The sequence below is a fragment of the Hypomesus nipponensis genome, chromosome 18 (genome assembly GCF_054491055.1).
Source record: "Hypomesus nipponensis isolate SF chromosome 18, ASM5449105v1, whole genome shotgun sequence".
Taxonomy (NCBI): Eukaryota; Metazoa; Chordata; class Actinopteri; order Osmeriformes; family Osmeridae; genus Hypomesus; species Hypomesus nipponensis.
The window spans coordinates 7798053-7814455 of NC_140378.1; the positions used below are offsets into that span (position 1 = coordinate 7798053).

General features: G+C 42.5%; 1 protein-coding gene across 1 annotated transcript in view; it reads left to right on the plus strand.

Moving 5' to 3' along the window:
* Positions 1–10210: 10210 nt before the first annotated feature.
* syt6a (synaptotagmin VIa) overlaps positions 10211–16403 on the plus strand; it is a 29670-nt gene continuing 23477 nt past the window's right edge. Inside the window, exon 1 of the mRNA XM_084681389.1 lies at positions 10211–10367. Within this exon, the coding sequence (XP_084537515.1) occupies positions 10211–10367 (157 nt within the window). The remainder of the gene's footprint in view (positions 10368–16403) is intronic.

Sequence of the window (16403 nt, forward strand, 5' to 3'; positions counted from 1 at the left end):
CCATAGCACAATACAATATTTTAGTACAAGGCCCTGTCCCAAATATTGTACTAGTACCTTTACAGATTGTGTGGTGATTCCTAATACAGTTGGCAGTGACACATTGACAAAAATAGCTCCAACCACGCATCACGGCTCTGTCAAAAACTCAAAGGGGTGTGAGAAGAAATTCAAACTGACAGATTTAGCCCAGTGGGAACTGGTGCAAGATTGCAAAGAATGACATCAACCAGCTTCTTCACCCTCCACCATTGGGTCTCTGAGTGTATGTTTGAGCAAGACTCTGGTGATTATAACAATGGGAGGATTGGTAAAGGGCCATCTGATGGAGAAATCCGTCAGGAAGCCACATATGTAAATGATGTCATTGAATAATCCTCTTTTACCTCCAGTCCTCTGGGTGGGTGGACAGACTCCTACATCATCTAATTAATGCTTTGACTTCAACCAGGCCACATTAACTTGAGCTGTCTCCCAAGGCCCTGACGAAATACATATTTATTCTGACAATATCCCTGTTTAAAGGAACAGCTACACTGTAATTTTGGTCAAGAATCTTTACCCCAAAAATGTGCCTCTTCTAATTTCACATGATTCCCACACAGGTATGATGACAACAAAATGAGAAAGGTTACCCTGGCAAAATAATGTTGATGATAGTTAGTCAATTCGTGTTTTTGATTATTCAAGTTAGTTGTTAGTTACCACTTAAGTGGTACAAACAATGATGTTCTCTGTAGCTCGAATTCACAAGGTGGATAAGGAGCAAACAGGAGGGACATGTGGGTCTGAAATCTAAAATAAACATGGAAATCCCCATTGCAGTGTAATTAAAACTAGCCTGAGAATGAACTTTCCCCGGCCTCGTAAGTCCTTCAGGCTGTGCACCACAGACCTGGGAAATGCTGACAGGCTTAAAGAAACATTGATTACTTTATCACTTCGGGTTCACTATTGACTGCATATGCTAAAATCACAAGGATTTAGTACAATACATTATATTATTTATGTGGTGACTTTTTGGTTAAAAAGTAAAATACATGTATTGTATTATAATTATATAATTTAAAATGTTTTTACATATTGCTTCAATAATAAAGTGTGATAGAGTTAATACAGGCAAGTTATGGAAGTAAAGCAAAGTAATACAAATGTAAGCCACTAGATGGAAGTACTGCTCATCACCTGATCATTGTTGGAAAGTTAAAATGGACACAAGTGAAATTAGGGAGCTTTATAAACATTACGTTGGATGAAATCAATATACTAGGCTTAGATCTTCAATACCAAGAAAGACACTGAAGCGATTTTAGTTAGAAGGAAATACATTCTAATGTGTTGGGCATTTTTTTCTTAAGCCAGTACAATTCATGCTCAGTTTACTTTCATCTCTGAAATACAGTATATGTATTTTATGGAATTACCTTCTCTTCTAAAATCAGAGCGATGTTATAACGGAACCATTTTTAATAGATTAAGCATTCAGCAATACTCACACATAAGCACACACACACACTCATAAGCACACACACACACACACGAGCATGCACACACACACAAGCACGCACACACACACACACACGCGAGCATGCACACGCACACACACACACACACACAAGCATACACACAAGCATGCACACACACATGAGCATGCACACACAAACACACACACAAGCAGACAGAAAAGCTGATGTAGACAGTGGTCCTCATTGCGTCTTTCACTGTAGATGTTTAAGGATTGAAAAAAGTTAATGTATAATTGCAATGAGTATAAAAGTGTGGTTTTGAATATCAATAGAGACCTCTTGAGAGAAAGGAGAACATGACATGAAAACTGAACCACTGAAGGCGTGTTCCTCATCTGACAATACTTCAAATTATAAAGTACCACTCTATGCTCTGCTGTGCTTTCCGTATGAGCAACTCTCATGAGGAAGACTGTGGTCCTACCCATAACAATGCTCCTTGTGATCTAATGAATAGGGGAACATTTCATTTGCAATTCTACGGTGTCTTACTTTAATTTATATTATGTAGTAAATTACTCTTTTGGGTTTGTACGTTTGGGAAATTACAATACTGTGTATGATTAGATGAGAGTATGACCTTTTCTTACAGTATTGTGTCCACAGTACACACATGTTTATGCTATCAACTTTGAGGACAGGTGTCCTTGTTGCTCCAGACGACCAGAGTACACTTCTAGCAGTCAACCATGCCACAAAATATGTTCTTTGTTTAGATAACTGCTTTTGTGTGACCTTGAATTGACCTTGAATTACTGTGCTATCATTTTGAAATACAGAAAATCTTAATTTTTCTGGACTACCAGCCATTATTTCTAGTATTTCCTTGTATAACATATGGTTACTATTTTGAGTACTTAGAGTTAAATAGTCTCTAGAAGCAACAACAATCTTTTCAGCTTCATCAACTCAACCAGCGGGTTGCCCTGAGTGCTACAGTGTGCTCAACCCAAGCAAGAAAACATCCCTTTATGCATCCACATACATCCAGTGGTCTGTGAACATTGTTCAAGTTCAGACTTCTGGTTGTTAGACCTTCAGCTTAGAGAGTTGTATTCAGTGAGACATATAATGACATTTCAGATAATCATGACATACACTCATGGCTAATCAGCAATTTATTGCAGAGTATGTTAGGGTGGTGAAAATACTGAAGAGAGAGTTAGTTGGCGTAAACTTCATGATGACCTCCATCATAACAACAAGTTAACCCATTTGCTTTGTGCATTCATCTGGTTCACCTCTGACTGTGTTGTGGGTCCCCACTGTACTCACATACAAGAGCAAGGGAAATTTAGTGAAACGTTTTCAGGTTACTTTGGGGAAAACAAACTTTGTGAAAATTACCTTTATGAGTTGTATAATATCGGATGGTAAGTCAGTGCTGCACTGGTGCACACTGCCTAATCAGTAATCCTATGATGACTGGCAAATGAGTGTGGATATTACCTCCATTGGCACATCTTCAGAGACGGAATGTACTGTAAGAGGATCAACACAGATGGAATTCACAAACTCTTCTCTCTGCGCTTGCAGTAAAATTCCCTGATGTCCCTCTCCGTCTTTTAAATAAAATGTGACTGGAGGTTTATGCAGCCATTACTGACACCGTCCAAGCTCCAAAAAGAACATTAGAGCTCATTTATTTTATATTCTCTTTGCAGATATCCAGTTTTTTCTGAGATATCAGCAAAATGTTTTCTCTGGTTTCTTTGTCACATTCATCATAAGCTGTCTTCTGATTTACAAAGGGAAGGGAAAGAAACTATTCCCACCCACTGCAGAAAACCCAACAGACATCAATCCCCTGCTTTATTTTGCCTTTTTAAAACTGCACAATTAATCATGCTGTCACACTATGGATGCATGTGTGCTGGATTGCCCAGGGTTAGCCAGCGCACAATGACACATTTGAACAAGCTAGCAGGAGAGGTTAGCCTCCATACCCTTGTGTGAAATAATGTATTTGACTGGTCCGAGAGAAAAAAAAGCCCTGTTAAGTGTATGAACCGCTTTTAATTACTGCATGTTTGCAGTGTTGCAGTGTTTGCAACTGTTCATGCATTGGTATTTGTCATGCTTGTTTCAGAGAATGAAGAAGCAATGGGTGACATCAGAATTTGAATACACATTTCAAGATATTTCCGTGAAGAAATAAACTATAGTCTGTTTGTAAAGTTAAACTGCATGAGATGGTCAAGTAAAACATAAAGTTTGGATTGGGGGGAAACTGACGGTTGGAGATAGAGGAAGTAAGCAAGCGTGTCAGAACTTGTCAGCTCAGTGTGCTCACAGACTCAGTAGGGTGCAGTGGTGCATGGTCTCAGCTCCAGGCGTTTGATGACTCACCTGGAGGTGGATGACATGAACGGCAGGGGGCATTGGCTCTGGCCTGACCAAGCTATGGCTTTCATGAAAGGTCAATCGGTCAAAGAGTCAGAGCAGGTAGGGCAAATATCACAATCACTGTTGCACAATTTCCACGACCCAAGCTTTCCTTCATAATGGGACGTCAACTAAATGCAGAATTTTTGATCGAGACCCAACGGCAGACTATTGTCCCTGTGAGTGCAAGGAAATGCCGCCAACATGACAGTGCCCTGCTGCCAAAGTGCTCATTTTGCCGCGGTCTGCGGAAAATAACAAGATATTATACCCCGGGAGGGCTGCAGAGCCGTATGTGCCTCACAGCCTGTCTTCTGAGACTGGCTTTGCTTCCTCTCAGCAAAGGCGCTTACGATGGAGACTCCTGCCTCCTGACACATGGCGCAGGCAGCTCTGTTATTAGGATGGAGGTGGGGTCTTGGAGGGCTGGAAACGCTCTAAACTGGTCATTATGTGAAACAAAGAGTCCTGCGTAAGCAGTGGTGTGGTGTGTTGCCTGAATACAGTTACCCTCAAGGGCTCTGACGGTGGCTAGGTTTGTGCACGAGTTACCCAGTTTCACCTTTGGGGTTTAAAGAGTTCTGACATGGCACTGTACCTGAACTGTGACCTTAGAAGGATTAGATTTCTTTTTTGGCACATGTGAGCAGATATACGTTTTACCTCAAATGATTTGAGCCCAAGAGGGTAAGACCTTATATAATTGGTTTTTACTAGGCACCATTAAAACAAGGTGACGAGGTGACTTGTTTTCCTCAAGCAGTTGTTGTGATTACGTCTTGCCAAGCACACTTGGAAATTGAAATGGAAGTGCTCACAATTTCTCAGACAACGGTGAAGGCTGTGTTTATCCAAACAGAAACAAATCTCACGCTCCTGCTTTGGAGGCAAACATCCCATCATTCTGCCTCACTGATTTTATGCACTGAACAGCCGAGATTAGAGCCAGTCCATCAGGTAGGGGGCGACAGCAGGGACCCTGGACCTCCCTCCTGTCTAGAGATAGACAGACAGGCTGGCAGTGTCTGTCAAGCCCTGCATGGAGGGATCTGCTTCTCCTCAGCTTCCTGCAGTGTTGCTAGCTTTTTTTCCCCCACAATGTCACTATAACACTTTGGCTGCGATGCTTGAGTGAATCCCAGATCTATTTGATTCACTCACTTAAACCCCAAGGGGTATTTGAATTGGCTCAATCTGTATTAGTAATTGGTTGAATCAGATGGCTGCATGAAATCTGTCGGGAAAGAGAATTGGACTGCAAAATGAATGAATTTTAGCATTTTAGCATGAAGGAAAAAAATAATTTAATGCAGTATGATCCAGCTTTATTAAAGCTAAACAACCTGACTAATGTTACTCACAACTACCCCTTTGTCTGTTTGAATATCTATCCATCTTTGAGATCTCTGGATTTTTGCAACCTGCTCACCCCTCTTGGGATCAGTTACCGTGGTGACTGGAACTCATTTCATCCTGAGGAATGAAAAGGAAGCATGTTCAGTCTTTCATTCTCTGCCTGTCCTCCCCCTGCAGTGATGGGTATGTGGCCCTGTTCATCCCCCTAAAATCACCTGTTCAAACATACTCCGCTGTCTGTGTGGTAGCCCGGGGCGACCGGACACACCCGAGGGACTGGCTCCCAGTCAGATTGGTTCACAAGGAGGCATGGCCTCCTTGGTGATGTCATCTCTCTGCTGGAGTCTGGAGACACTCTGAGGTTAACTATTGTAAACTGTACTTGAATCAGTGATATGGCTATTTGTGAGTTGATACACACTCATACACTAGTAATCTTCAAAGGATTGGAGACTTGCCTCGAGGCAGTTAATCCTTCTTTTTTTTTTACTTCTGTCTCCAAATTTGCAGGGCTACGTTGTAGTAACACTTTACTTTGCACAGGCTGATGGTCTTGTGCAGGGGCGTCTCTTTCTAATGACCACATTCAGGCTTGCCTATTGGAATGAAGAATGTTGTGTTAATGTGCAATTACGGGGGCTAAGTTAGGGGGACGTAATGAGTTTACAGAGCTGCTTCTCTCTGGTAACACGCTCAATGTTTTCTATTTCCCCTGTGACCAAAAACCTAGATTTCAAACTCCAGGCTTACTCTCAGAACAGCTAATCTTTAGATTTATAGAAAATCAATTATATATGCTACAAACACAGCCTTGCCGTAAAAATATACCTCTTGTGGCAAACAGCATCAAAGTTAGGTTCTTCAATGCTAAAGTTTGAGATACCATGCAGTATATCATAGCCTCATTATGCAGTACAAATTCAAGGCTAAGGTTAGATTTTCCTTGAATGACTGATGTCTTTTCTCTGAAAGTCTTAATTCAATCTACCAGCACAGACCGATCCAGTATGAGGAAGGATCTAGTGCATTTAAGGACCTTTCTCTTTCAGTGGATCTAATCCCCTAGTTCTTGGATGATACTGGCCTTGCTGTCAGATTATATTTTACGGGGAACCATGATGCATTCTCACTTCCAGAATGCTCACCTTTTCAACCATTCTCAACAATGTGTTGAAAAAATTATCTAATTAAAGAGTCTCAATGAGGGACATACTCCAAAATGATTTAATTCTGAATCATTTCACTTTTACACTTTATTTACATGAACCATTTACATGCAGTGCTGAAGGTGAGAAATATAATAGCTGTTGCATTCCTTCCACGTGTTCCTTTTCTATCTTGAAGTGTTTAAAACACTTTTTTAATATTACCCATGTGGTCAAATGACTCACGTGGTCAAATGACCCGTGTGGTACTCTGAGAGAGCTACCTCCTTACCAGCCAGCTCCACAACTGACAAGCACACAGTAAAGCATTTTCTCCCTATGACTTCCTGTTTGCATGAAGCACTGCTGTGAATGTATCACAGAATGTTGAGTAATGATGCTTCTCTCCTTCCTTGTAGAAGGCAAAGCAGCCCCGGTGCATCACTGTGGAATCTGCTGCTTAAAAATCACACAGCTCAGCTGTGACCTCAGTCCCCTTGAACTGTTCACTGATTATTTTTTGTAGTCAACCCAAATCCCAATAGTTTATGCAATATTCATTGACAGGCCCATCTTTCTATATATATTCTTCGCTGCCAGGAAGTTGCTGCGGAGCACCTTTTAAGTATAGCACACACTGTTGCTGTGTTACTAATGAGCTTATCTGTGACTCAAAATGAAATATTTTCTGATTCCCCCACAGCTAAGTTCAGAACATCTGATTAACTCATTGTGACATAGAATGACACGCACACACACACGGACACACACACACACACACGTGCGCGCACACACACACACTCAATAATCAGAGAGCCTCACAAGTCCCCTCAGGACAAGTTTGGAAGTGCTGATGTTGATTAGCATAGCTTTGAGTGAGCGACCCCTTTGTCATGCGTTTGCCGCTCTGAATCAAGGTCAACACCTGCAGCCATGAGCCTGTCAGCACACAGAGATGTACCGCAGTCGATGGTGTTGATTTACATATCAAACCAAGGACCTCATGTGCACCACCTCCCTTTAAGGATGAGAAACATGCTCACACCTGCTGCTTGCTGTTCAATATTAACCCTCATTCTGTCCATATACTGTGGCTCAAGCGCTGTTGTTGGATAGGAGAAACCTTAATATACAGAAGACTTCATTCTGATATCGCTCATGATCGAGACCTTGATTAACACATTTATTTAACATCACCTCGCAGAATGTTTCTTTGCTCTCGTGCTATTAGCTCTGAATTATTCAGTAGAGTGAAAGACGTAAACTTGTTATGTCATGCACCAACTTTATTGTTATGTAGTGTTGTTTGTGATTGTATTTTGTGTTGTTAAAGACTGCAATGTCTGAATAATTGAAGAGAAAGGGTAAGAAAATGAAATGAAAGGTAACCAATGACTGAGCCTGTTAGACAGGTGGTGGTGATTGCTATCACATTAGCATGAACTGACAAGGTGGTAGGACGAAAGTGATTTTCCTTTCAAAGGTAAGTGCTTTGCAACGTTCTTTAGTGAGAATTGCCACCCTGAAAGTGCCATGAATCCAGAAAGGCTTCTGTGTTCATCCTCTAACTCAGTAAACTAGACTCACAGCTTCTTTAACTGTGGACTAAATCATTGTTACAACCACTGTTTGCCAATCATAGTGCATTGCAGTGTTCTAAAGATAGCAACTGCAGTAAGTGGATAAATAATGTTGTGGTTGCATGGTATAGAACATACCTCTTATTTGCCAGAGGGGATGTGTGTTTCCCAGCTGTCATTCCAGAAGTATGTAGATTAAACAAAGAAGCATTGTCGTGACACAATCTTTTATCCGTTTATTATGGGCTACACCTGAGGACCCTCACATGACACATCGGGCTGGAGGCAGGCCTGTCTGTCCCAGGTCTATCCTCACCAGTGTCATACCGCTAGTCCACTGTAAAAGTCTTGGTCTGTCTCCAGGTTCATTTGAGTATTATAGGCAACATGGCTGGGACCACGGTTAGTGCCCTGTGTTATGATGTGACACTGTATTTCCATATTTTCCGTAACTTAGAACCATGAAGTACCAACTCCCTCTCCCAGTGCCGGCCAGACAAAAGGTGAGTGAAGGAGAATGTATCAGCTGCCTCAGACAGAATCAAAAAAGTAATTGACTCTTTTGAAGTTCTGCAGCTAGAAATGATTTCTATTCTGCCCGAGTGAATCCAATCCTCATTAGCAGAGAGCACAGTGAGTCCAGGATACATCCTGGATGAGACGAAGGGTCAAAGAGAACCCGAGATTAGCACCCTATTATCTCAATAGAATCAGAGATAGCCTGCTGAAAATTAAGGGTCAGGCTTTGACGCTGCAGCTCAATTAAGAATGGAATTAAGTTACAGGGGGAATATATGGGAGGGGGTTGGACTCCATATCACTTTGTATTTAGATTAGCATTAAATGTTAGTTTTTTCAGAACGTATTAATATTCCCTGTCGATTGAATTGCTTGACTAATGTTGTTGTTAATATTAAAGTTAGTACAAGGCTCAAGCTCAAGTGAGTTCATGAGGAGTTTTAATATAATTGTTTAGAGTTAAGTTAGTTTAACAAGTCCTACTCTTGACCTTTTTTTTCCCAATGCATCAGTCATGCTGGAATCAACTGTGGACACTTTCATTTATTGAAATGAGCAGAGGAAATGAATAGACTATTGATGCATCTCAGTGGTCTGGCTCTTGACTTCAATATTTTGAATGTACAAGTTTGTCCAGTTCCTCCAGGAAAACAGAATTATTCATGACATGGTTTTGTATCCTCAGAACAAAGGCTTAGAAAAATGCCACTCAGAACCGTCGCCTGCTAAGATGTACTCGATCATGGTCTAAGCAACATTGAATCCATAAAAAAAGCATGTGGCAACTGAACGACGCACAGCTATGTGGCCGTGCATGAAAAGACATGCACAAGAACACTCGAAAACTCATTAAGATGCAGCCTCATGAAAAAAGACCCTCAGCTGTCAATGTATGGAGCCCAGCTCTCCTAATCATGAAGCCAGTCGACACTCGGCCGTGTGTTAAGCACAATCACAGTGATGTGGGAGACCAGTGAGAGGTGCCAGACCCAGGGGGGCTCAGCCCGGAGAACCCTACCTCAGAGGACAACCAGAGCTCAGGGACTAACCAGTTAGACGCCCTGAGAAAAACAAGCCCAGTGGTCCTAATGAGAGAGTTTTCATTATTGCACAGAGGGAGGGGAACGCGAGCAGGCAAAGGGGGAGGGTTACTGATGGGGTAACAGGGGAGCGGGGAGGGCGTTCACAGGCTCTTGTTGCATATTCGGTGTTACCAAGTGAACTGATCTTTTGCGTTTCATTTGTCGAGCTTCAGAATACATGATGCAATGATTCTGTCCCTGGAATACCAGGGGGCATAAGTGATTCATTAAGCCTACACACACTTTTACACACAATGTATATACAGCACACTCTCGCACACACGCACAGTTTAAGCCCCACGTGGGTGCGTAGCCTCGAACACACACTCACACGTCTTTGCACACACCCAGGATGCACACACCTTCATACATAAACAGAAAACAACACACACACACACACACACACAATCTTGGCCCCCTCACACACATTTAAATTTAGCCCGGCACACACACACACACACTGGCTCGCACTGGTTTGAGAGACACTGCAAGAACAAGAATGAGCGGACGGGAGACAAGTTGCATTTATCTTCTCCATGCCAGGCTCTGGCTGCCGTTTGTGTGGGTGCGTTAGTCTCCCTGGATGAGCACACGAGACAGAGGATGCAGCTGGGAGCATGAGTCCTGACGGAGAGGAGTATGACATGGTCTGTCAGAAAGCTGTGACCCTGATTGTTGACCTCTGTCTCCAGAACAGCGCTTTACTGGACTCGGACACCTGCGAGGACTTCCTCTTCTTGCTCTCCAACCAGAGCTCGGACAACAAGGAGCCAAGTAAGGTTTTTCTCTGTAACCCATGCTGTATTAGAGTTAGCTCTGTTCTACGTGTGCTGTGTGCACATCCATGTGATGGACCACTGTATAGGAACTGTGGGTCTTCTATATGCATTTGAATTCCAGAATATAGAGACCGCAGACAACATTTCTTAATTGTGTCTACTGGGTTTAATGTGTTTACTTCATGTTATATTTAAGTGTATAATGGTGGGACAATATCAAGAGTTATTATTGTGTTGTTGGATTTGTAAAATGCAATGTAATCCAAACAAATGTAATACTTAGTCACAATTACCAAGATGTAAGGTATCTTTAAGTAATGAAACAATACAAATGCCTTGCACAGACTTCCAGTCCTCGCAGTCCTTAAAGATTCCTGACCCCTCTCTTTGTTATTGTTATCTTCCCCATGATTGGAGAGGTGGGGTCAGCCCTAGCTCTCAGAGTCATGGACACTGCTGTAATGAGTTTTTCTGACCTGGGGGCAGAGAGGAATAGGTATATAAAGCAAACTCAGGCTGACTTCCTAGTTTCAGCTCTGAGAGAAGAACCCCCATAACACAAATAGATCTGCCTGTAGGCTGACTAATATCAACTGATGCTGTCCTGGCTGCTCAGCCTTCCCATTAGAGAGGAACCACATGGTTGTCACACTTTAACTGAAATGAATATGTTGATGCATGGGTGGAGACTCGTAATGAAAGCACTTTTGGGAGTTGGAGGCATACTCCTCCTTAGTCATATTAGCCTGGAAATATTTTGCCAGAGGCATAGCATGTTCTCCTGTGAAAGAGTTCCTGAACAAAGCACTAAATATCAAGGCTTCATCAGCGGCTTGATGAAGTCTCTGGAGCAAAACTTTGTTGAGGTTCTCTGACAGCAACTCCCCAGTTCACTGGGACCTGTGCTTTTTCTCATGTTGCTGTGGAATTGTTTGAACTTCAGAATAGCGCACTCTAGATGATGGATAGTGAACTCTTATATTTGTAGCATCCTTCAAGAGAAGCCATCTTTTTCTTTTCTACAGTAACCTTTAAAAAGAGTAGTCCCATTGACATGTACATCTATTTTTCAAGGAATCGCTGTCCAAGAAAGCATCACAAAGCAGACAGCACACAAAATACCCACACAGCACAATGACACAGCCCAAGACCTCCCAACAGCACAGCAGATGCATCTATGTGAATGTCTACATGTTCTACACAACCAACCAACTCTGACATGACGGAAGTTGAAGTCCACTGTTGCTAACCTCAAAAGGAAATGTCATTCAGAGCTGTTTCTGCGAGGATGTAACTCTGTTCGGAGGGTGTCACACCATTCCTGTCCAGATCCAGTGTCACCTCACATTATCCTCAGTGGGAGAATTGAACGTGGCCGGTCGTGCCACCGGCGTCCTCGGCTAAGCTTTAGGGGCATTAAATGCCACCGCATGTTATCCACACATCAATGTAAATCTCTTCTGCCACATGAAGGCTAAACACACGCTCCTTAGCTTATTGTGGGACAAGATCGACATTAAAACCATTTCCTCCCAATTTATTTTTAATAGTACATTAGCGATAAGATAGCTTGTAACAGCTTTAGACACTTTCATCAAAGGTGATTTAGAGTACTGTGGTTGTACAGATTTTCAGTTCATGTGTTATTCCAGTAGGAATTGTTCTCAATGTTCAAGTTCCAGATTCAGTTGGGATGAAGTAAAATACCAGGTTCTCAATAAGGAACTGTAAAATAGTTGCTACAGACTTTACATAAACATTGGAAACAAACAGCAAAATCATTGTGTGGGTTGACTGTAAACAGCAATGTTGTGGGAGCACTCCTTTACATTTCCATAAACGTTTTTTGATCCCTTTACCGTGTGAACCTTGCACCTTGACAACACATGACAGTTGACAGAGACATTGAGACTGTCTGACACTCTTCTCTGCCACCGTTTGCCGCTCTTCCCTCAGTCTTAGCATTTCCAATGTTTATGTTGTGTTCTATCTTTTCTGCCTTGAGAGGGAGAGGGGAGGGCACGACGTAGCACTTTCATCAATAGCTTTTCATGTGCTCATTGAATGCATTTCTCATTTGTGACAAAGCCAGAACACTTTGGTAACACTTTGTAACTGTTGTATCTTTAGCTGTCAGGCTTTCAGCTGTGTTGAAAACGTACTGTATGAGAGAGTGTCCCTGAGCACACCACGCTGGGGCCAGCACCCCAGACTCTCCTCAGTTATCCGGAAGCATTGATGAGAAAATGAGAAATGATCAGAATTATGGTTGATCCTATCTGGGTCTGAGTATCCCTGAGGGATATTGCCTTCACTCTGCAGCAGGCGAAGTGTGATTGGCTGAATTGGAATTTAGTGGGTGGGGTTGCAATCACGATTGCCTCTGTGAATGAACACACCTGGTGCTCATGAAAGGAGAACATGCTACTCCCTAATGCTGGGGACACACTAAACGATTTAAAAAAATCTTAGAGATCTTAAGATTTTCAAACACAAACATGAGGACAAAAATTCTAGAATTAGCCGTTTTGCTCCTACAGTGTGTGGTCACTCTTAACACACCTCACACCAAGGGAACATCTGATAAAATAATCTGTTTTGTCGGATTGTCGGAAGGGCCGAAATCGGCCCGTTATCCTGTGGTGTGTCTCCAGCATAAGATGAATGAGAGATCAGCATATCAGACAAAGCTGCCATGATAGTTGCCACCTTACAGCAATTTAAGAAAATATGGACATTAACTTCACAGAAGTGAAATAAATCCATCAAGCCCACGTCCACTTGTGGAGCTGGGAATACACACTCACAGACAAACACACGCTGATGCACAAACACACACAGTCATTACCAATTCCAGTTTCATTAGAAGGAGCAGCTTCAGGTGTGTGAACTTGAATAGACAAGGCTTATTTTAATCACATTATACCTTGTTTTCCAGTCTCATATTGAGATTTATTAACCAAGACATCAGACAGGCATAGGACATTAGCATCTCAAGATCATTTATTTTGGTCCCACTGGTTGTCACACTCTCCCTAATATTTGCAAGGACAGAGGACGCATTGCAGGTGGAATCCAAAACACCCAAACAAGAACATCAAATTAACTGGGCTGTTGAGATGAGAACCCCAGCAGAACTTTGGTGCCTTTCAATAATTCATATGGCACACACTGACTATAACAGTCTTTCCTTTTATAGACATTTCACACAGTAGAACAAAAGAAAAACGTTAGAAAGCAGCCCAGCCTGCTGTGAAAGATAACATTTGGATGAATGTCCATGTTATGATAACAGTGGACGATATTCACCTTGGCATTCACATAAATGATGGTTATGAAAGAATGATAGAGATGTATTAAAACCACATTATGCAGCACAATATGTGAGAATAAATCATTTCAACCTTAGAGCGATGACTCAACGCACTCTAATTTGACCATTAATGCTCAGCTTTTTGTCCTTGTTTGAGACCAAGCCGCGCACCAAGGACTGAGGTTATCCTTTCTGACAAGACTGCATAGAGTTGAGGGTTAAACTCAGAGACATGCCCCCCCTTGCTGGAGGGTGACTGAGTCAGGTGAGGAGGTTCCGGAGATAATGGCTGTCCTAGTAAAACACATTTTCCATTCAAATGCGCTAAAGACAAAAGTCAAGCAACGGCTGGAATACCAATTGGATTCTTGTGTCGAGAGGTTGTGAGCAGCATTCAAATTGGAGCCCTTTCTGTTTTCTTTATTATTTGGCGAGTTCTTCTTTTTTCAGCCATTTAATTTGGAAGAGCAATGGCTTTGGGGATGTCCCTGATGGTGCTGATGTCTGGGTTGCTATCTCCACCTCGGCGGTACAACATCAGCCTGTTTCATGACACTGCTGCTATTATACAAGCCGATCTTCCATCATGAATAAATAAAATGCAATGGCACCAATGGCACAAAATGACTTCCACTGAACATCTATGTTTTATAGTAATGCTCTAGGATTCTGTGAGAATATAGGGGTGGTGTGGACAATTATTTGACCAAAATGGAAAGAAAAGACATAGTGGCTGAGGACCTTGTGTTGGAATAATACATGCGTGCGTGTGTGGTTGCATGCACACAGGGCCATGTTCTATCCTTTTCCCATTGGTTTTGCTTGGAAATCCACAGTGTACAGTTGTGAGAGAGTCAGTGTGAGCTACGTGAATGTAAAAACCATTTTTATCACACGTATATCTTTCGCTTCATTGCCTTTGAGTTGCCTTTCATTTCCAGTGAGCGTCAGCGATGGTGTGGTTAGACCCACACCCACGCTCCTGAGGTTGGGATTGTGTTTCCCTTGTTCTGCGGCTCCTCTCCCCAGCTTAGTGGCTGCCGTCGTGCTGAAAGCCCGTGCCTTCGGGGGCGAAGCTTTGGCAAAGCTGACTCGGTTGATGATGTAGAAACAATTGCAGACAGACGCGAGTCCAAACACTTCCTCGGCCACGCTGGTGATGGATGAGCGCGAGGTGGAGTTGGATCCTCTGGAGATGCTGTCTCAGATCAGGCCTTCAGTTGAATCATGTGTGAGAGGAGGCCTGGAGGTACACCGTGCTCTTTTCACTATCAGCGAAGGTGTAGGTGATTGTGAGTGCAGCCTGTTGGCGAAGTGAAGTGAGGTGTTACCTAGCTAGATGGCGGAGGACCCACAGGGTGTCTGGGTGACAGCATACCAAAGAGGAGGTTAACATTGTCAACACCTCGCAGCTCTAATTGGATGAATGTGTGAGTGCATGAGACCAAATTAGATGGGTATATTCTTTCTTTTTCTTTTCCAAGGAAATGTGTTTCCCCAGTCTGTAGAGAGCAACACATAGATGCTTAGATACAACATACAGGTGACACAAAACAGCAGCTTGACACATAATGTACGTACCTGTAGCACCTTTCCGTATGGTAGTTATGACATCTTAAACTAAACTACTGCCCAAGCATGACCATTTCCAGGCCAGGGATCTGCCTCTGTGACCTGATTGAAGCAGAGTGAAGAGTGGATTAAGGGGATGTCTGGGGCCATGTGCTGTGTTAAATGCTCTGCATATACTGTGCTGTTTAGGTCTGAGATTAGTTACACGTAAAACAGTAGCTGCATTAGTTACATGTAAAACAACCTTTCAGGAACATAGCAAGGATACTTTATCCTTCATCCTTACATGGATAGCTCTAGAAGAATGCAGTGAAGAATGAAGTGTTTGGTAAGATGGCTTGAGATCAGCATGTATACACCTTCGGTATCATCAATATTGCATGGCAGATGTGATGAGGATATCTCATTATGATATATCATTCTGCCTTCTAAATTGAGTGGCAAACTAAAATGTTAATTTCAGACCTGGGACAACTTGAATTCCTTCCATGGCATCATGTCTATCTTTTGCTTGAGGTGAACCACACTGTTGTAGACCGAGAGATTGTCTTTCTGGTAACCCATTTCCCAGTGCTTCTTGGTACATCTAGTGCCTGTGGGTCCTTAATCAGCACAGACTTTATCATTCCAGTTTCCTGGAATACCTCCCATCGAGTTCCTGTTCTGAGTTTTCACTTACAGCTCCATTAACTTGCCTCCGAGAAACTGTTTCCAAAAAGAGCGACAATTGAGGAGACTGGAACATACAGATGACACAAAGTGACGACACAAAGTGTAAATTGAATAAGTAAGATTGGAGGGCACACAAAGTGAGTGTGTGTGCTAACATGCGCGTACGTGTGCCCGTGCCAGGTGCTTTTGTGTAAACAAGACTTTGTTTTGACGATTAAATTACATTTTTGGTCTCACTCGCACCCAGACGCGAAAGATCAGGGGTAATTTGAGGTTTGTTGTGACACTTCACCCTCTGATTGTATTAGAGCCCTCTGCAAAGCAGCCACTGCCTCGAGTGATGTTACCTAATCTGACAGGAATTGATGGAATGACCTTACAGCTTGTCCAGTGGCTGAACACAGCTTCGTGGGGCACTGAGAAACACTGCAGAGAAAAAATATCTACAGGGATATGTCAAAAGCATTTCTCATA